Source organism: Pagrus major, chromosome 17, assembly GCF_040436345.1.
Source record: "Pagrus major chromosome 17, Pma_NU_1.0".
NCBI classification, from domain to species: domain Eukaryota; kingdom Metazoa; phylum Chordata; class Actinopteri; order Spariformes; family Sparidae; genus Pagrus; species Pagrus major.
Window position 1 is genome coordinate 25,125,442 of NC_133231.1, and position 21,740 is coordinate 25,147,181.

General features: G+C 36.4%; 2 protein-coding genes and 1 long non-coding RNA gene across 3 annotated transcripts in view; 1 reads left to right on the plus strand and 2 right to left on the minus strand.

The window, feature by feature from the left end:
• LOC141011765 (uncharacterized) overlaps window positions 1-8,306 on the plus strand; it is a 30,166-nt gene extending 21,860 nt beyond the window's left edge. The window contains exons 11-23 of the mRNA XM_073485032.1: window positions 134-419; window positions 737-780; window positions 1,708-1,993; window positions 2,353-2,396; window positions 2,792-3,074; window positions 3,696-3,739; window positions 3,843-3,916; window positions 4,148-4,362; window positions 4,475-4,725; window positions 4,846-4,974; window positions 5,720-5,855; window positions 6,003-6,032; window positions 7,362-8,306. Coding sequence (XP_073341133.1) covers window positions 134-419; window positions 737-780; window positions 1,708-1,993; window positions 2,353-2,396; window positions 2,792-3,074; window positions 3,696-3,739; window positions 3,843-3,916; window positions 4,148-4,362; window positions 4,475-4,725; window positions 4,846-4,974; window positions 5,720-5,855; window positions 6,003-6,032; window positions 7,362-7,630 — 2,091 coding nt within the window. The 3' untranslated portion in view covers window positions 7,631-8,306. The remainder of the gene's footprint in view (window positions 1-133; window positions 420-736; window positions 781-1,707; window positions 1,994-2,352; window positions 2,397-2,791; window positions 3,075-3,695; window positions 3,740-3,842; window positions 3,917-4,147; window positions 4,363-4,474; window positions 4,726-4,845; window positions 4,975-5,719; window positions 5,856-6,002; window positions 6,033-7,361) is intronic.
• A 7,759-nt stretch (window positions 8,307-16,065) lies between these two features.
• LOC141011503 (pyrin-like) lies at window positions 16,066-17,889 on the minus strand. The gene is made up of 4 exons (XM_073484666.1): window positions 17,778-17,889; window positions 17,377-17,420; window positions 16,995-17,280; window positions 16,066-16,145 (listed from the first exon to the last, which is right to left on the minus strand). The coding sequence occupies exons 1-4, from the start codon at window positions 17,887-17,889 to the stop codon at window positions 16,066-16,068; spliced, it is 522 nt and encodes a 173-aa protein (XP_073340767.1).
• A 61-nt stretch (window positions 17,890-17,950) lies between these two features.
• On the minus strand, window positions 17,951-19,211 carry LOC141011673 (uncharacterized). Its single transcript, XR_012180347.1, has 3 exons — window positions 19,132-19,211; window positions 18,771-18,814; window positions 17,951-18,063 (listed from the first exon to the last, which is right to left on the minus strand). It is a non-coding gene; the product is annotated as an uncharacterized lncRNA (long non-coding RNA).
• Window positions 19,212-21,740: the final 2,529 nt, after the last annotated feature.

Genomic DNA, 21,740 nt, shown 5'->3' on the forward strand with positions numbered 1-21,740 from the left:
GTGCTGATGTACTCTTACCATATCCACATTTCTTAAACACAGACATTGATGAGATGTGAACAGAAACATTTGTCATCATCCTTGCTGAGAAACTGGATTTTAATCTCATGAACATTTTCTCTGAATTTAACAGGTGGAATCGATGGAGTCTGTTATAGAGCTGCTTTTGGAAACACTGAAAGATTTGAGCGATGAAGAGCTCGAGAAGTTCAAACATACCCTGTTGAGGCAATCTTACATCATATACTTCCACGACAGCACAATAATGCTGCAAACACAGACAACACACGTGCAGGACACAGTATTTATAATAATGCTGAATTATAGCCAACATGTGGAGAGGACAAAGGATATTTTAAAGACGATGAAGAGGACTGATCTGGTGCAGAGGTTGTCAGACAGCAGCTCAGGATCCAAAAGTAAGACGATAAAGATAAAAACATGTTAAAATCATGTAACTGGTATATAACATGTCTGAGTTTATAAGCTCTATCTTCTATTTACATTATAAATGATAATAGTTTTAATGTAAAGAAGACACATCAGCTGATGTACAGAATATATTATGACTAAGAGAGTGGGTAGAAATGACAATTTATATGCCACTGTTGAGGAGGTTTAACTGTAATTTTGTGTATTGTGTTTTTTCATGAGGCAATATTGCCTGATCATTTTAATTTTAAGCTGTTAGCTCAGTCATCAGTTATGAGTGACTTTCTACCTCTTCTCTCCTCAGAGAAACACTCTGCAGATGAACACCGCTCTGCACTGATCCACAAAGTGAGTAATGTCACATCTGACTTCATACAACACAGCTTTCCTTCGACAGCTGTTAAAAATGATCATCATATTTAACATTTTAAATAATGATACAACCCAAACTCAAGATTTACTCATTTATATGTTTATTTATCACATAAGTGAAGCTGCATTCAGGTCAAGCTCTTTAGCAGTAATTTAATATAATAATGATACACTGCCTGGCCACAAAAACAGTCACCACCTGGATTTAACTAAGCAAATACGTAAGAGCCCTCCATTGGATAATTACTGCAATGATTAATATGTTTCAGCTGACAACAAGTTATTTAACTTTGAATATGTGCCATAATCAAAGCTAAAGGTGGTCCAATGAAATATTAGAGTGTGTGACTTTTTTTTGGCTGGGCAGTGTATGATATCTTTGCCACTGAGGATGAGATGAGGAAATGTCTGCATGAACCTTTTCCCTGCATTCAGTTGATTTTTCATTGAAAATCAAAGGTTTATCCATCAGAATCTATTTATTGTACTTGAAACAATTTTGAAAGCAATAAGGAAATATATGACATCAAATGATGAAAAAAAAAATTTTGAGCCACTGTGACTTATTTCAGTGTTCGTGAGAAGATGTGCAGCCTGTAAATTAAAATAAATAATAAGTTTCTAAGAATTAAAGCGAAGCCAGAAACAGTAATCCTCTTTTGCTTTGTACATTGTGTTACTTAAAATAAATCAATCAATAGATCAGGAGAACATACTAATCAATCAATAAAAAAGTGCACATACCGCGATCAATCAACAGTGATTACCGAATGGATCAGTACCTTGTGTGATCCAGCTGAAACACCCACGTTTATAATAACATTGACAAGCTTCAAAGAGACACATTTGTAATTGTCCCCAGTGGATTAAATAAATGTCTCATGAATGTATTGATTATTTCAGGTAGCAACAATAGCAGCTGTTCGACAGCTGCTTTTTGAAACTCTGAATGATTTGAGTGACAAGGAGCTCAAGAAATTCAAGAAGATTCTGCAGTCGATTGTCTCCCAGAAGAACCTCCTAGATATCTCATGGGTGTTAAGTTTTGCAGCAGACACAGCAGATATAGTGAATCAGATGGTTCAGATCTACGGCCAACAGTCTGTGGAGTTAACCAGGGAGGTTTTCATGGACATGAAGAGGACTGATCTGGTTCAGAGGTTGTCAAAGCCCAGCACAGGACTCAAAGGTAAGACTAAGAAGACAAAAAGTGTCTCATAAAGGTCTAATAAATACATTTTATAATTCATAATAAGAAAAACATAAGGGATGGGCATGGATCAATAAATCATTAATGAAATAATCAAATCAACAACACACTGTCTCAACAAAAACTGAATGTTAGTTTAATGAGGTTCGTATTTGTTTCAGGGCTTTTGTATGGGATTGCTTTAGATTGTGAAAGTGTTTATGATTATGTATCATTTTGCAGTGATTTTTTAAAATTTTTATTTCTAAGTGAGTGAACCTTATTAAAGTTGATTATACTCTTTTTGTGTAATTAGATTATAACCCTCTGAGTCCATTTTTTATTTCTTTCCTCCTCAGAGAAACACTCTGTGGGTAAACATCCACCTGCATCATCTGAGAGAGTGAGTTTGACTTTACACATCACAGCTTTCATTCAATAAATGTAGGGTGAAAACATCCTGAACATTATTTAACATTATAAATGACGATACAAAGGACACCAAATGTTATAAAGTGGATATTTCTCTCACAGCACTAAGTGATTATTTTTTTACTGTTAGAGAAACAAGAATATGTTGTGTTAGATCAGGTGGTAGTAATCAGTTTATAGGAATTAAAAAGGAAAATGATGAGGAAAATCCTTTTTCTTTTTTTTTTGCTTTGATGTTGCTAAAGAAAAAAATACACAATGATAAGTTTGTGTTTGTAAAAAATAACAACAAAAAGAAAACAAACACATTCAACAGAACAGATATTACCAACTGTGTCATTATCATGTCTGTACTGTATCCATCAGGAAGTAACCATGATATCACTTCAGGAGAAGCTTTTGCAAACGCTGGAAGATTTCAGTCCAGGTGATCTGGTGAAATTCAAGCATGTCCTGCTGAACACTGAAATGAAGGAAGGCCAAGAAATCCCAAGACGCCGACTGGCGACTGCAGACAGAGTTCAGACAGTGGAGCTGATGGTGGAGCTCTACGGCCAACAGTCTGAGGAGGTGATCAGGGAGGTTTTCAATAAGATGAACAGGAGAGATCTGGTGCAGAGGCTGTCAGACATCAGCTTAGGATCTGAAGGTAGGCTGTGGGAATTTTTTCTTTAAATTTAATTAATTATTATTAATTATTATTATATTAATATTTGAATGTCAGAAATGTCGAATGCAGATTGTGGTCTGAAAATGTAAGTAATATGTCATTTTAAAATACAAAAATAAATTCTCTACAAACTGGTATTATCTATTAGTTTCTCAACAAATCAATTAGTTGTTTGGTCTATAAAATGTCAGTAAACGGTAAAAAGTGTCGATCAGTGTCTCCCATACCTGAAGATGACATTCTCAAATGTCTTTTTTTGTCCACAACCCAAAGACATTCAGTTTACTGTCACAGAGCAGTAACTGGAAACATAAGAAGCTCAAATCAGAGAATTTGGACTTCAACATTTGGTTGCTCTGATTGGTTGTAGGTCTTTCCCGTCCGGAAGCATTTTGGTCTGTGCCCGTTTATAACATTCCTTGAAATGGAAAATGAGCGAAGAGATTTCCGACTAATCAGATTTGTGAATTGGGGGTGATGCCTGGCTAGCAGAGCTATGTAGAATATAGTGTTTTACCAGTAAAAAATATGGAAAGTTAGCATATAAGTTTATATATCAACATAACGTTGTTCAAAGAAAATCCTATGTGTCTTCACAAGGTCCTTCAAGAAGCCTTGAGCATGAGGACTGTGGAAGTGCAATGGTAATACCTTATATTCATTAAATTGTTCAGTTTATTTGTTCAGTTACGTGATGCTGCAAAACAAGTCCTTTCCACTTACTTGTAAAATGATTGTGCTCTGCAGCAGGACTCCAGTGACTGGACTAAACTTGAACCTGAAGTGAACAGTACAGACGCAGATGAGGCTCCAACTTACAGGTAAAAATAACATCATAAATACTGCGTCACAGTAAACTGGAACTAGAGGAAATATTAAGATTGGTTCTTGAAATTCATCACACAAAGAAAACTTATTTTTTTCTGTGTGCTGTTACTGGTTATATCAATGCAAACATAAGGCACATTTATGTACATTTGTTCCATTGTGCCCGTAAAACAGTATTTTTGTAAACATACACAAACTCACTTGTTTTGTTCCCCACGACTTAGCCTTCAGTCTGAAGCAGGAAACTTTGAATGCAGTGTCTCTGGTTTGCGCTGGGTCTGTAAGGAGAAGGTCAGTTTCAAGTACCAGTTTTGCCCTTGGGAGGAACCTATGGAGAGGATGGAGAGCATGAAGTACAGGCTTGCAGGTCCCCTTATTGACATTACAGTCCATGCTGGGAAGCTGGATGTAGTGTACCTGCCACACTGGATCTGCATAGGTAAGTGAACATGAAGAAAATAATAAGATAAAAATTCATAAACTTTAATCTTCTAAAAAACTGATTTAATCCTTTTCTCCTCACTAATCATGTGTGCTTGTATTTTGTGCAGATGACAACCCTAAAATAAGAGACAAGTTTGCAGTCCTACACATCGATGACTGTGGAGACGTTGTGGAAAAAGTGGCTGAGGTCACATCGTCCCATGTCAAGTTATCAGAACCAGTTTTTTCTCCAAGAGCGGTCCTGATGAAAGTTGGTGTTCCAGTGAAAATAAACTGTTACGTGTTGATATACAAGACCAACACGGCATTCCTGACGCTCCATGTTTATCTGATCCCGTGTGATCCTGGACTACAACAGGTTATTGCACATCTTACTGTCACCAGTACCAATTCAAATAAAACACATCACATATAAATTGATAACACAGACAACAATGTTGATAACTATAACCTTGTCCTTTGTTTTTTTCTTTTACAGGAATTGAACAGGAGACAGTTATCATCAGGATACAAAGCAATCCAAAAGCCAAATCCAGAGAAGTCCCTGAAAATGGGTGATCGCTTCATCCTCACAGCAGATTTGGATGATGCAAAAATTTATCCTGAGGTTTGTTTTGAACTGCTTTTAGATCTTTGGATGAACTTTGTCTCAGGATGAGTCATCTGAACAACAATTGTTTGTTTTTTAATATCACATGAGCACATCACAAAATGATCCTATTTTACTGACATGTTTTGGTCACATACTGCAAGTCCCATACCCCTTTCAACCTGGACAAATAGAATGGCAATCAGTAGAGCGCATACCTCCGCCAAGGCCCTCTTGCAGGTTTCTATCACTATTTGTAAACTTATGTTGGCTGAAAAAAGAGCCATGCATTATTCTGTAAGAAATAAATGAAAATGTGGAAAAACACCCTCCAAGGTAATATTAAAGAAAGTGAGAGACAAACCAACCAACAAACCAACAAACAAATTAAAATAAAAACATCTGGCTTTTGTCATCAATTATCAGAAAGGGTACGATCAGCTTTCATTCCAACATCAAATGTGTCCAGTGGGCAGAAACTCTACTACACGTAGTCAGTGAGCGGCATAACCAGGAAGTAAACCCGGGTGCTACACAACTTTCTTTGCGGGCCCTTCACCTGTTGCCACTTTCCCTCACCCCCATGATATATTCACCTTTTTTCTGTTTCAGTCTCTAGATGTGTTCTCACTATCATCACTATTTACGAAACCTCATTAAAAAACATGTAAGAAAAAAAAAAAAAAAAAGAGAGCTGGTGCACTTTAGCTCAAAGTTTGACTTTCCTCCATTTCCCTTATTTCTTTTTTATTTGTTTTTGCAGAACTTAAAGCTCAGATATAAAAGCAGATTCCCAAATTTCTTCGAAGTCTACATTAAAAAACCGGACACAGACTTCACGCTCAGCCTCGCACAGAAAAACGAGCCTCAGTCTGTATGGACCCGTGAAATCCGAAAAGGTCAGTTTTTTAATAATACCACAAGAGTTTATCTACACAGCCACTTTGTTTTAGTTAAACATACATCATTGTTGAAGCACATGTCCATTGTTAGAAAAGGATCGTGCATCATCCACATTTTCTTTAAATCTCTTTTTTTCTTTCCAGATGAATACCAAAGCACCGGCCATATACAAGGTAAGACATTTTAAGTCATGCGTATTTAGAGGAACCGCACTTTGGATTTTAGAGTCACAAGATTGCTTCACTTTGAGTGTCAGAGACGCCTGGATTTCCTTTTGTTTGCAGATTTCTGAGATTTTTTATGCCTCTGTGCTGGTGATATTTGGCGCAAATGTTCACTTGGCCTGAAGGTCAAATTCACTGTGACCTCATTATGCTAATAATGACAACATTTCCTACAAGAATGTTGAGGTAGCAAACGGCCGTCAGAATTACATCACTTCCCAGCTCTCAGAAGTTCATTCATGTTCTCCACAGTCAGACGAGACTCTGACTGGCACCCCACCTTTCTCACTTTAAAGTGTCAAACCTGCTACATATAACAGGATAAAATGAAGTGACGATAGTTTAAATCCATGGACTTTATGGACTTTAGACCATGAAATACATTCAAATAAGACCCAAAGTCCAATATCAAGCATCAGTGGTTTTACATGTAAATAGGCAATCGGGTTACAATCAGCTTTCGGTTGTAATTTGATTTCTTAAAAGTCATTTAAACTAGAAACCAGGAGCCAAATGTAAAAATCATCTGTACACATGAAAAAGTACCGTGCACGTAGTCTTTTCAGTCTGATTATTGTGATGATGTGAGGGGGCAAAAAAGTCATTTTATTTAGAGCTGTTCTTTTTCTTGTGTTAGGATTACATCTGTAGTTTATAAAAACCTTCACTATGATTACACAGACAGCTTGTGCTCTTGTGTACAATTTCCGGATGACTGAGGTGTACGAGGAAAAGACACATGTGAACAGACGCATGTGGAGTTTTATAAATCTGATGAAAAGACTGCGTATGCATGTGTCCTGTTTTGTGTGTACAGATTTCGAATATGCACAGTTTTATACATTTGACCCCTGGTTTCCATAATCAGGATTGAGATTATCCCGAACATTTCCCTGTCAAGTAATGTACAACAATGTTTTAAGGTGGTGATGTCTCAGTCTCTCCTGTCAGAGTTCAAGGAGCAGCATGGGAACAGTACAGCGCTCAGTAGTGCTCAGTACATAAACTCCTGCTTCACGCTGACAAAATAATCAACAGAAAATATGTTTTTAGGCTAATGTCTATTCAAAGGCAACTGTCTACTCACCTGGTTGGTGTTTGTTAAATATTTTAAAATATTAAGAAATTTTTATACATCTTAGTATCTGACCTGCTGAATATCAGATGCCCCGGTGCGACCAATGAAAACATCCTGTCGCCCTGACAGGTGTTTGTGATGTTTTTTGTGATGCCTGACACTAACCTAATGAAAGTATTTTTCCTCCTCTCCGTCCTCAGTGGAGCACTTCGTGGATAAGCACCAGTGTGATCTGATCGCAAGAGTGTGCAATACAGGACCGATCTTGGATAATCTCTTCAGGAAAGGTGTAATCCAACAAGAAGACTATGACACAATCAGGACTATCCCGACCACTCAGGAGAGGATGAGGAAACTCTACAGCGGCCCCCTGAAAGCTGGAGGTCAAGCAGCCAAAGACATCTTCTGCCAAATCCTTGAGGAGAAGGAGTCATATCTTGTCGCTGATCTCAGGAGGAAGGAGTCATAAATACTGTGACTGCTTTTTGACCAACCGAGAACATTACCTCTGAGCCTGGCATCTTCACACGGTACCAGAACAATACTTTAATAGCCTGTATGTATGAAAGTGTTCATCCTGGTGCTGTATCTATCTGGTCTTTTCTGTATTTGTTCTTAAGCTTGACTGTCTTCATCCTGTGATAATGTAAAATGAATCTAAAGGTGCTCAAACATTTTATTTAGGATTTTATTGGGGTTTTATGGGCAAAATACTACATCACATATCATGTGACAAAATGACCCAAGGTTAAATAAAACATTTTACTTTAGCGTCGCTGAACAAAGAACATCAGTGTTAGTGATAAAACTACAGATTTAATAAATTAACAAAAATAATAAGAACTTTTTGAATGCGCCTGATTTTGTTTCCCCGCAGATTTTAGATTCTTAACGCTCGTCAATCTACGAGCACTTCTAAGAGAAACTTCAGTGACACTAACAATGCTTTAAGGTGTTAAAGGTTTTCATCTCGCCTTAAGGTGCTAAGATTTACTGGTCACGCTGAAAGAAACTCATTTTGTTTTCCACCTGAAATAAAACTCCAGAGAAGAAATCTCTAAGCCAAGTGAGACATTTTTAAAATTCAAATGTAAACTCAGGTTTGAACTTTGCACAGTATTTGTTTGATTTCTGCACTACAAACTCAAAATCTTATATTCACTTGTTTTCATTCCTTTTTTATTAATAAATTTTTTTATTTCTGATTTTGATTTTATACAATTTTGACTTTTTATATTTTTACATGTGTATTTTTAAAAAAGTTGTCCATCATTTGTTTAAATAATTAAATTGTCTTGATTACTTAATTCATGGTGTCTTGTGTTTATTTCTCACTAATCTAGCAGAAAATATGAAATAACCACACGGAGGCTCCATTGTGGGAACACGTGTGTCATTTTTTTTGTGCAGCGCATCACATACAGAACACTTGAGGACTTTTTCCCTTCAAAATAAGAGTCCCGGCTATACCAGTGTAAACTGTGTAAAAGCATATAAGAGGAACTCAAATATATCCAGAGCATCACGCTAGATGTCACTCAATAAAATAGCTTTCACTAGTTGGCTACTGTTGGATAATTAGCTCATGGCCCTAGAGTTTTTCTAGACTGATCCCAGGGGAGTCACAGCAGGCGACAGGGTCCATCTCAGCTGAGTTTGGCTGCCTGATGTAAGAGTGATCACAGCTGACACCAAACTGGGACTGAGCACAGCCTCCAAAAGCAACTGAGGTCACTTTGACAACAGGGGATACGGTACGGAGGTGATTTACAGCGGCTCTGACCAGGACTATAACTTTTGGGACTACAAGACACGGCAGGCGGGGACGGGAAAGCAAGGACGTTACAACAAATCTGGACACAGCATTAGAGGTCATTCCTATGAAAGCTGCTCAGTGGCGTTGTGAAAAAAAACTGATGTACTGTAGACGAGTTGTGTGACCTGTTTTAATATTGATTAAGTTGCTAAAAGCTGCAACAGGCTGAACAATCAGACATTTTTAACAGAAGAGTCTGGCCAAAGGAAAACATACTGTAATCATCACCGACCAGAATAAAGACTTACCTGTTAAACTTCACTAGATTTTTGTATTACACATTTTTCTCGCTTCATAAACTCAAATTTTAACAGATTTTAAAATACAAAACATTTTGAATGATCCTCATTCAGCAAACAGTTAACGGCTGCCGTTGTTGTAACCTGATTAATTCAAATTATACAGAACATTCATATGCAGCATTATTGAATTTGTATAGCACCTTTCAACAACAAGGCATTTCAAAGTGCTTTATGCAAGACATCAAAAAGTTTAAGACAAATATACAGTAAAAAATAAGGTATTATAAAAAGACAAACATTTTAAAAATATATAATAAACAAGAATAAAAAATACATTAAGGTTAATACTAAATGTAATTTAATGACTAATCAAATATTTATCTTGAATTAAAATGTGAGACAAGTAGGTATTATGACGTTTTTTTTAGTCAAGTCGGATCACAAACCTCAAATAATTCAAAATATGACTGAAACACAGGAGGAGAAGAAGCAGAGTAATTCATCCTGTTTGAATCCTACTTTTAATACAGCGTTGTTAGAACGTCTTCACGTGTGTCACCACATCTGCAGCCAAATGTAAAAACGAGAAAATGTACTCACGCCACTTTTCCACACAGATTTCAAAATGTATAAAAATCCACACAGGGTGAGAATGTGCACACTGGTACACATCCTAAACACCATTAGTGTCAGTGTGATGTTGCGAGTCGGCAAAAGAAAAGTGTGAATTTCAGTGAATTTTTTTATTTAGAGCTGTTTTTTTCCCACTAAATTGTGTTTGGATTTCATCTATAGTTTAAAAAACCTTCACTATGATTACACAGTGATGACGAGTTGTTAACCTTTTTTTTTTACTTACTGTCTTCTGTAAATGTTTGTCAGTATGCAATATGATAATTGTAATGATAATGATCTTTATATAAATAAAGATTATTTTCTTTCTGAACATTTGAACTGATGTCAGAACTTAAGCCTCCAAATAATACTGTTAGTTTGATCAATCATTACTTCAAGTTCACAGTCTGTAAAGTTATGCTTCTCCTTCTTCAGCTGCTTCTTTGCTTCCCACATTTCTCCTCAAAACTAAATTCGGTAAAGGAAAAGTCGCGTGGGATCAGATGTAAAAAGACTGCGTATGCTTGTTTCCTGTTTTGTGTGTACACAGATTTCTACACCTGAATACACAGTTTAGTTTTTACATTTGGCCCCAGATGTTCTGTCACTGACACGCTAGTTTTTTCATGATACATTTGTTCCATTTTACATGCAACATGAAATACTGTTATGTGCATGCATTGCTTCCCATCATCCCCGTTGAAATCTATTTTCATTATTTGTCAAGACTATAAGACTTGAAGCTAGAAAATACTGGAATGAGCCACCTGATCTGTTGCTGTAACAGAAACTGAAGTATTTACAGTATTTTGACTGCTGCATTGTTTTCATGCTTAAAAAGAGTTGCAATAATTTCACTATTCAAGTTTAAAAACTTTAGAAATTCAGTTTGACTGACATGAATAAAAACCTCTGAATAATGTACATGTGCTTACATATTAACACTTCCTCCTTTGTGCTAGAGATCGCAGTACTGTTACTGTATCCAAGAAAACATGTGGACATTGTGTCTGAGGAGACAAACCTGAATACAGCCTCCGGTCTGTTACCTGACAAATTACATTGTGTTTTGCATCATAATTCATCAGTTCAAGGTGCAGATGAGTTTCAGCCAGCATCTATTAAATGAAAGCTGACGTCTTACAGCATCTGCACCAGATCATTCCTGTGTATTTTCTGAAAAACCTTCTTGGTCAACTCCACAGACTGTTGGCTGTAGGTCTGCAGCATCAGATCCACCACGTCCAACATGTCTCCCTTCTCCAGTCGGTGACGTGGGATGCATGGGAGGCCTGTCAGGATGTCGCTGTCCTGCAGGAACCACTTGAATTCTTTGAATTCCTCTTGTTTCAACTGTCCCAGCACATTCAAAAGCCTTTCTCTGTCTGTTGTGATTGTTGCTCCCTGAAGAATTCACATAAACAAAGGGATATGATTTCACTTTAACGTTAGTGGATAATATCAAAGCTCACCTGAATGCAGCATCAGTTTTGTGAGAGCCATCCAGTTTAAATCATGTGTTTAATTTGCATTACAGTTTAAAACAGTGGATGATGTTAGACCTGCATCTTATTGAATGAATGAAATAATAAATGAAAGAATGAATGAATGAATGTGTTGTGTAAAGTCAGACTGATGTGACATCACTCACTTTCTGCATCAGTTCAGACAGGTGTTCATCCACAGATTGTTTGGCTGACGAGAGAGGAAAGAAAACATGTTGAAGAATTGATTTAATGTGATTTAACAAACATTTTGTATCAGGCTTTCTTGATTCATAAACACTTTTATTACAACATTACCAACAAAGCAAATATAATCTTGAAACTCAGAATTCCTTCATTAGTCCCACAAACGGGGAAATTTGTGAAACTATCACGTATTTTATGTGAAAAGACCCCCAACTGCCAGATTTTACACAAAAGCACAGGACAAATCTGTGTGGCTCCTTTCACACATAGAATCTGAGCTCACAATCAACAGCACACATCAAGGTAGCGATCTTGTTAAACATCTTTTTAGGCAGCCGTTTCCTAAATGAGTACAACTGGTGTGACGTAAAGATGTCCCGAGGATCGGTATCAGCTAAAACAAAGGCCCTTAGCCTGCTGCTCTCCTTTACGTCACACTGTGGTATACAGTAATCAATTATTTCTAATGTGCATGTAAATAATTGTATAGCTTTGAATGGGTATGTGTATGTTCACTGTATGTATTTGGACATTTTTAGGGGAATCAGTGGGTGTGGAACTGGCCAGGCCCAGGGAGCTTTTGTGTTGCTTTCTTTTATGTATTGTAATTTGTATATATATATTTGTGTTGAGGACCCACTTGAAAAAAGGTCCATCTCAAGAGGTGTATCCTTCAAATAAATGTCTGCCATCTAGACAATAGCTATCTTTTTGTTTATTTAACAATGAGCAATACATAAACTGCACCAGATAGAGCTAAAAGCCTGCAGTACAAAATCCTTCACTCGTTTCTTCAGTTTAAAACATTTGAAAAACTTCATATGCAACATCTTACCTTCATAACAAGCAGAGTTTTGATAGTCATCTGAAATAAAATGCAGAAAAAAACAAAATAAAGACAGAACAAAAGCTAAAAAAGGACATTTTAGCTAAATAAAATAAGGGAAGAACATTAGGTGTTTTTCATTGCCTTTGCTCTGACACTGTGATACTGTGGCTGCCAGCAGGGAGGCACTTTCAATCATTTATATTTTATTCATAAGGGACAGTAGTAGTTATGGGCACCAAACCCCACCAGAGGCCTGTTCTACGAAGCGTCCTCAGCATACCCAGGATATGTTTCCATTATCTGGCTTCACTAATCCCAACAAACACGATCAGTGTTCTCGCCATGAGCGCATTCACATAAAAGGGCTTGTGTTTGCAGCCTCTAACCAATCACAAACATGGAAGAGTATAATGGCAGCAGAGCAGAATACGTTATAAATGAAGATCAAACTATAATATTAGACAAATAGAAGTTAAACACATAATCCAGGCTAAAACACAGTTGCAAAAAATCTTCAACTGTGTGTAGGCTTATAATATCACTGCCCCATCATTAGGGCACGTGTAGGTCTGACTAGAATTGTATTTGTGTATTCTATTACCTTAATGTTGCTTAGATGTATACTTATGGTTAGGTGTGCAGCATGACTTAGCCAAAATTGTAGCCCTGAAAACTCAGAGTTAATCCCGAAGTTACCTTGCTAACCACAAATACTGCTTCATAGTACAGGCCTGTGGTGCCTTTTTGTGGGGGAAACTTAGTAGATCCCACACAAATACCATTATTACAAACTGTAGTTGTATTTTGTTGTGTACTGGGTCTTTCCCAGTACCCATACTGCCATATAGCCCATACTAAGAGCACTTTATGGGTTTTTGACTATTCATGGAATGAAGTTTACTTTTCCCTCATTATCATGTATTAAATGGTGGGTAAACACATAGATCAAACTGTTAGAACAAAACCATTACACCTGCTGAGCAGCAAGTCCATATTCATTCAGATTTTTATGTTTGGACATAAAATGGGACTTGGCTCTTTTTCATTTGTTGCTCCTATTTTCTGCATAAAATGGTCAATTCAAGAAAATACTATAAGCACAAGAAAGAATGCATTATCGTTTTCATATAGTGTAGGTAATATTATTTAATAGCCACCAACCTTTGCGAATTTCACAGGTCCATACTAGTTCATACTGTCGTCCACCCTTACTTATGTGTGAGAGGTTAAGGTAGAAGTTCCTCCCTGGCTTCTCAATGAACACTTCATAGAAATTTGGGTCTTGGCTATCATATCTGAGAGTTATTCTCTGTGTAAAACATACAAGGGAGAGAAAGTTAGTTAGTTAGTTAGTTAGTAATGTAAGTGTTTGCGACCCTCCCAGTGAGCAGATTTCCATTGAAAAGACGTTTAAACAGCAATGGTTACTGGTGGAAAGATGTTCAAAACAGGTTTGAAAGTGACATTTTTTCACCGACTATTTGAAGACAATTAAACGCTCACATTTCGACCATATTTCACCGGGATTTGCAATACTGATATTCGACTGAGAAATTTGGACGTATTTGTATTGGTGCCACTTTTACACCAAAATAGGTATGTACAGTATAAGTGGGTTTTTTAAAGCGTGAGTAAACCTGCTAAAATACTGTCAGAAAAGCAGTTTACAGTATTTACAGCAAATCAAACTACATCCAGAAGACGTTTGAATGTGTTTTAAAAATCTTAGTCAATAATATTCTGAATTAGTGTTGAAATCATGTCTTCATTTGTACCACCACTGTGCCTAGTACTTGCGCATGAGTACCAGTGCAATGCATCTTTAGAGAAATATCTTCACACATCTTAACATCTCTCTTTCCACCAACTAATAATGATTAAAATAATGACACAATTTCGAGTTTTGTGACATGTTGATGTTGTATCCACACTTTGGCTGGTTGAAAAGAGGGCTAACAGGATGTCTTAGACGTCAGAAGAAATATAATCCAGTTTACAATTAAACATCAATGTTGAAAGCCCAGTTGGTGCTCACGTGGCTGTATTGGCACATCCTAGTCGCTGTACCTTGGCTTTTTCTTCTGTCTTTATGACATGTTGTGAAGTTGTGAAGTATATCCATAATTTTATGTTTTAATTTTATTTTATTTTATCGTTTGGATTAGGAAACAGTGACCCAGGCCCATATAGCCTTTGAGGATTCTGGAAATACTTTCATACCAGCAGAAAGTGTTGTTAAAGGACTGGATTGTTTTTTGTTTTTTTTAATAGATATTTCTCGTTGTATTTATCTTTTAGAGAAATGACAGTGTGTCACAGTGTGAAACATCTAAAAAACAATCCAAGTTCAATTTAGCTGTTTAATTCTAATATGAGCCACAATTCAACATGTACACAGATTTAATTCTGACTGACAGTGCAACTCTTACCTTTGGGAGAATTTTGGCTGTGTCCATGTCTGCTGCAAGATTAAAACCCTGCTGCATTTTCAGGTAAATGTCTGGGCGCGACTTCTGGATTTTTTTGTATCCTTCTGAGAATTTCCTCTTGGTCAGTGTCTGGAAAATAAATAAATATAAGCACAAAGCTCTTATGGTTACAGTTGCAAACACTGTCATCCGTGTTTTAAGGTACATTCAGAAAAAAACACAACACAACTGTTACATTTTGTAAAAAAATTTTTTAAAAAAGAAGAAAAATCAACATTTTTATTTTTATAACTTTCTCACAATATATTAAGACATTATTCTCGTGATTTCACTTCTTTTTTCTTGTGCATGACTGTAAGATATTTAATAACCTGTTGCAGAGCAGGATCATGTGGGATCAGGTAAACATGGAGTTTGAGGAATGGTGTGTTGGGTTGATAGTATATTAACACATCACAGCTTATTTTCACAGGAAAGCCAACTTTCATCAGAACCGCTCTTGGAGAAAAAATTGGTTCGGATAACTTGACATGGGACGATGTGACCTCTGAGACTTTTTCCACAACATCTCCACAGTCATCGATGTGTAAGACTGCAAACCTTTTTAATATTTTAGGGTTGTCATCTGCACAAAATAAAAGTACACACAATTAGTGAAAAGAAAAGGATTGCATTAGTTTCTGTACAAGTTAACATAAATCTAAAAGTTCATACATTCTATCTTTACGTTTTCTTCATGTCCACTTACCTATGCAGATCCAGTGCGGCAGGTATACTTCAACTAATTTCCCAACAATTGCTGTGATGTTAATGAGTGGACCAGCAGGCATGTATCGGATCCTTTCCATCCTCTCCATAGGTTCCTCCCAAGAGCAAAACTGGTACTTAAAACTGACCTTGTCCTTACAGACCCAGCGCAAACCAGAGACACTGCATTCAAAGTTTCCTGCTTCAGACTGAAGGCTAAGTCACAGAAAAGAAAACAAGTTAGTTTCAGTATATGCACAAAAATGCTGTGTGAGAGGCACAATGGAATTAATGCTAGATTTTAGATTTTCTTTATGTTCATTTCTTGTGTAAAAAAAAATTCAAAGACCCAAGAAAAACTTTTCTGATAGTTCCAGTGCAACGCAGTATTTATGATGTTGTTTTTACCTGTAAGTTGGAGCCTCATCTGCATCTGTTCTGTTAACTTCAGGTTCAAGTTTAGTCCAGTCACTGGAGTCCTGCTGCAGAGCACAATCATTTTTCCAAATAAGTGGAAATCTGTCTTTGTACAGCATCACATAAGTAGAGAAAAATAAACAGGTAATCTTACAATTATGCTTCCACAACCCTCAAGCTCCTGGTTTCTTGAAGGACCTTGTGAAGACACATAAGATTTTCTTAAAATGATGTTACGTTGATATATAGACTTATAAAGTAACTTTCCATATTTTAATGGTATAACATGATATGCTACATAGCTCTGCTAGCCAGGCATCTCCAAACCAATTCAAACATCTGATTAGTCTTGAATCTTTTTGTTAATTTTCCATTTCCAAGGAGTGTTATCAACGGGCACAGACCCAAATGCAATGGGCTGGACCTACAACCAGTCAGAGCAACTAATCTTTGAAACTACTTTGATAGTCAATTTATCGATCTGAGTAATTTTTTATGAGAGACATATTCTCTGATTCCTGCTTCTTAAATGTAAAAACATTTCTTGATTCTTAACTCCTCTGTGACAGTTAACTAAATATCTTTGAGTTGTGGACAAAACAAGATATTTGAGGATATCATCTTGGGCTTTGGGAAACACTGATTGACATTTTTCTTCATTTTCAGACATTTTATGGACCAAACAGCTAATCGATTAATCAATAAAATAATCGATAGAATACTATTATTCCCAATAGTTTAAACATGTTTCTTGACGGCTCAGTTTCTCAAATCTCTAAACACATAACTGAAAACAGTTCACCATTTTGTCAAAAATCCACAAAATCTTTGACATAACTAAACACTGAACTCAAAACCACGTCTTTATAAAACGGATTCTTTCCACCAAAATCATACACATAAGGCATTTTGTTGGGGATCTCCAAAAACCGTCAGTGAAAATCAAGGCTAAAACCATGTAGTGTGAATTTAGCTTAAAATACCACAGACCACAATCTGCATACCAGATTTCTGACATTCAAATAAAGTTTTTTTCCCACAGCCTACCTTCAGATCCTGAGCTGATGTCTGACAGCCTCTGCACCAGATCTCTCCTGTTCATCTTATTGAAAACCTCCCTGATCACCTCCTCTGACTGTTGGCCGTAGAGCTCCACCATCAGCTTCACTGTTTGAACTCTGTCTGCAGTCTCCAGTCGGTGTGTTGGGATTCTTGGGAGGCCTTCCTTCATTTTAGTGTACAGCAGGACATGCTTGAATTTCTCCAGATCCCCGGGACTGAAATCTTCCAGCGTTTCCAAAAGCTTCTGCTGAAGCAGTGTCACAGATACTTCCTGATGGATTTAAAATAAACAGGGGACATTTATGTAACTTACTTTTTCACCTCACATTTATTGAATGAAAGCTGTGATGTGTAAAGTCAAACTCACTCTCTCAGATGATGCAGGTGGATGTTTACCCACAGAGTGTTTCTCTGAGGAGGAAATAAATAAAAATGGACTCAGAGGGTTATAATCTAATTACACAAAAAGAGTATAATCAACTTTAATCAGGTTCACTTACTTCAAATATAAATCATATTTACTGCAAAATGATACATAATCATAAACACCATCACAATCTAAAACAATCCCATACAAAAGCCCTGAAACAAATACGAACCTCGTTAAACTAACAACATTCAGTTTTTGTTGAGACAGTGTGAGTTGTTGATTTGATTATTTCATTAATGATTTATTGATCCATGCCCATCCCTTACGTTTTTTTATTTTAAATTATAAAATGTATTAATTAGACCTTCATGAGATACTTTTTGTCTTCTTAGTCTTACCTTTGAGTCCTGAGCTGGGCTTTGACAACCTCTGAACCAGATCAGTCCTCTTCATGTCCATGAAAACCTCCCTGGTTAACTCCACAGACTGTTGGCCGTAGATCTCAACCATCCGATTCACTATATCTGCTCTGTCTGCTGCATGAGTCAATGCCCATGAGATATCTGGGAGGTTCTTCTGGGAGACAATCGACTGCAGAATCTTCTTGAATTTCTTGAGCTCCATGTCACTCAAATAATTCAGAGTTTCCAAAAGCAGCTGTTGAACAGCTGCTATTGTTGCTACCTGAAATAATCAATACATTCATGAGACATTTATTTAATCCACTGGGTACAATTACAAATGTGTCTCTTTGAAGCTTGTCAATGTTATTATAAACGTGGGTGTTTCAGCTGGATCACACAAGTTATTGATCCATTTGGTAATCACTGTTGATTGATCGCAGTATGTGAACTTTTTTTATTGATTAGTACGTTGACCTGGTCTATTTATTTATTTATTTTAAGGAACACAATGTACAAAGCAAAAGAGGATTACTGTTTCTGGCTTCGCTTTAATACTTATAAGCTGGTTTTTATTTTATTTTAATTTACAGGCTGCACATCTTCTCACAAACACTGAAATAAGTCACAGTGGCTTAAAGAAAATGTTTTCATTATTTCATGTCCTGTATTTCCTTTATGCTTTGGAAATAGTTTAAAGTACAATAAACAGATGTTTCTGATGGATAAACTTTTGATTCTAACAGAAAAATCAATTGCAATTCAGGAAAGATCCTGAGTTTAATCTCAGTGGTAAAGATATCATATCATTATTATATTAAATTAAGAGCTCGGCCTGAATGCAGCTTCAGTTCTGTGATGAATAAACATATAATTAATAAATCATTAGTGTGGGTTGTATCATTATTAAAAATGTTAAATATGATGATCATTTTTAACAGCTGTCGAAGGAAAGCTGTGTTGTATGAAGTCAGATGTGACATTACTCACTTTGTGGATCAGTGCAGAGCGGTGTTCATCTGCAGAGTGTTTCTCTGAGGAGAGAAGAGGTAGAAAGTCACTCATAACTGATGACTGGTCTAACAGCTTAAAATTAAAATGATCAGGCAATATTGCCTCATGAAAATATACAAAACACAAAATTACAGTTAAACCTCCTCAACAGTGGCATATAAATGGTCATTTCTACCCACTCTCTTAGTCATAATATATTCTGTACACCAGCTGATGTGTCTTCTCTACATTAAAACTATTATCATTAATTATATAAATGGAAGACAAAGCTTATAAACTCAGACATGTTATATACCAGTTTCATGATTTTAACATGTTTTTATCTTTATTGTCTTACTTTTGGATCCTGAGCTGCTGTCTGACAACCTCTGCACCAGATCAGTCCTCTTCACCATCTTTAAAATATCCTTGATTGTCTCCACAGACTGTTGGCTGTAGTTCAGCACTATTATAAACACTGTGTCCTGCACGTGTGTTGTCTGTGATCGCAGCATTAATGCAGAGTTTAGGAAGCTGAAGTCAGTTTGACACAACAGTCTATCTTTAAACTCTTCGAGCTCTGTGTCACTCAAATCTTTCAGTGTTTCCAAAAGCAGCTCTATAACAGACTCCATCGATTCCACCTGTTAAATTCAGAGAAAATGTTCATGAGATTAAAATACAGTTTCTCAGCAAGGATGATGACAAATCTTTCTGTTCACATCTCATCAATGTCTCTGTTTAAGAAATGTGGATATGGTAAGAGTACATCAGCACAAGGTGATAACATTTATTTCAACTGCTCACATATACCTGTTTTTATTATGTGTATACAGTTCTTTCTTCCCTGTAAAATCAAATTGATTTACTTAAATCCTCTTTTACAGTTATTTTATTTCTGTTTACAGGTTCATGACTTTTTATTTTACCTGTTTGAGAGTTTCCACATGTGAACATAAGAACATCTGTTTAAAGTAACAGTGCAAAAAACTATTACTATAATAATTATCATAAAATAATGTCGTTAAAGTTGTTTAAAGTACACATCATGGTTTCATTAAGTCCAAGGTGATGTCTTCAAATGTCTTGCTTTGTTCGGCCAACAGCCCAGAACCCAAAGATATTCAGTTTATAATGTCACAAAACAGAGAGAAGCAGAAGATCCTCATAGATGCTGGAACCAGAGAGTGTTAGGCATCTTTTTTATTTAAAAAAAAAAAAAAATACTCAATTGATTTATTTATTATCAAAATATTGACCAGCTAACAGATTAATTATCTTAGCTTAAGTTTAAAGTCAGACAGATGTGACATCACTCACTTTCTGGATCAGTGCAGGCCAATCTTCTTCCACAGAGTGTTTCTCTGAGGAGAGAGGAAACATAAAAAAGACTCATGAATGATTCATTTAACAACATAATCAGACAATGTCAGATTATAATGATTCTAATATTAAGGATTTACTGTAAAGTGCCCAGAAACTCCACTCAATCGTAACATCATAAAAAATCAACAAGTTTCTCCTGATAAACACTTTATTATTTTCTATTAAACTGTGTTAAATGTTCAAACACTGACATATGAATTAAAATAACTACAGGACTCATTTCACACATTAATTCATTTATATAGGTCACCTAACTTTCTCTGTGGTATTCACACCAAACACTTCAGCTGACGAACCTGCAGCAGCTGCAACACAGTTAATGACAACTGTTACTGCATTAATAAATACTCTGTGTGTAACCTTTATGTGTACTTGTCTTGAGTATAATACTGAGTCCTGAGAATAAAAAGCCTTTAATGTTTCAGTTTCAGGTGTGTGAACTGAAGGCAGGAGGAGGTCATGATTACAGAGATCACAGAGGGAATCAATGAGAAAACACTGTGATTAATTAACTTACACAGACTATCTCTCTCCACAGTGGAGTGTAGTGTACGTCAAAGCAAAGACACACAAAAAGACAAGTCAACAGATTCATGTGAAATTATGTCGACAACATTAGATAAATTCCTATCAGGCCATTAACAATACAAGACTGGTAATAATGAACTCAATGGACCAAAAACAAACAAGATGTGGCCCAATAAAGAAGAGTGTTTTCAATAAAAAGATGTTGAGCCCTTTGAAAACACAACATTTACAAAAAAAGGACCAAAGATTCAGATTCATTCAGATCTTTACTTTAAAGTCAAGATCCAAAACAATCAACTCTGAAGTAATCTCTGTCTAATTTCATATTTATTATTATTATTTTATTATTTCGCACCCGCAAATTGAATTAGTTAGATTTGCCACTTCAAAAATTAAGTATATATTTTTCAGAGTGGAAAAGTTATTTCTTTATTCTGAAGATAACGTAGAACTAACTGTGAAGTTTCTATGGTTCAGTTTTTGTTCGATTGTGTTTGACAGGTGATGATTCAACTCTCTGGTATTGTTGCTGTCATGGCAGGTCTATACGGTGCTGTTGTATTGATTTATATTATAAACTTCATCTAATATTTTGCACCAGAGATCAAAAGATTTTGTAACAGTGTGTCTTTGTCTGTTATTATGAATTAATGTGACAGTTGTCCTCCTATCTTACCTTTGGGTCCTGAGCTGGTCTCTGACAGCCTCTGCACCAGATCAGTCCGGTTCATGTCCATTAAAACCTCCCTGGTCAGCTCCACAGACTTTTGACCGCATTTCTCCACCATCACATCCACCAGTGACTCTACCATGTCTCCCTTCTGCAGTCTGATCCAGGGAATCTGTGGAAGGCTCCTCTGGAAGAACGTGGACTGCAGAGACCATGTGAAGCTCTTTTGCTCTTCATAACTAAGATCATCGAGTGTTTCCAAAAGCAGCTCTTTAACAGCCCTCATCGTCGCAGCCTGGAAAATGTACATGTTCATAGAGTAAACGTTATTTCTTTTAAGATGTGTTTTATATAAGATCAGTACTGAGTTCAGTGTCATCTCA

What these genes read in the sequence shown, in the direction of transcription:
- LOC141011503 (XM_073484666.1), bottom strand. Translation starts at nt 17,889, where the DNA reads ATGGTTGAGATCTACGGCCAACAGTCTGTGGAGTTAACCAGGGAGGTT. An exon ending in CACCTGCATCATCTGAGAGA is followed by an intron (nt 17,281 to 17,376) that starts GTGAGTTTGACT and finishes TAAATCCATCAG; the next exon opens with GAAGTATCTGTGACACTGCT. An exon ending in CATCAGCTCAGGATCTGAAG is followed by an intron (nt 16,146 to 16,994) that starts GTAGGCTGTGGG and finishes TGTCTTCACAAG; the next exon opens with GTCCTTCAAGAAACCAGGAG.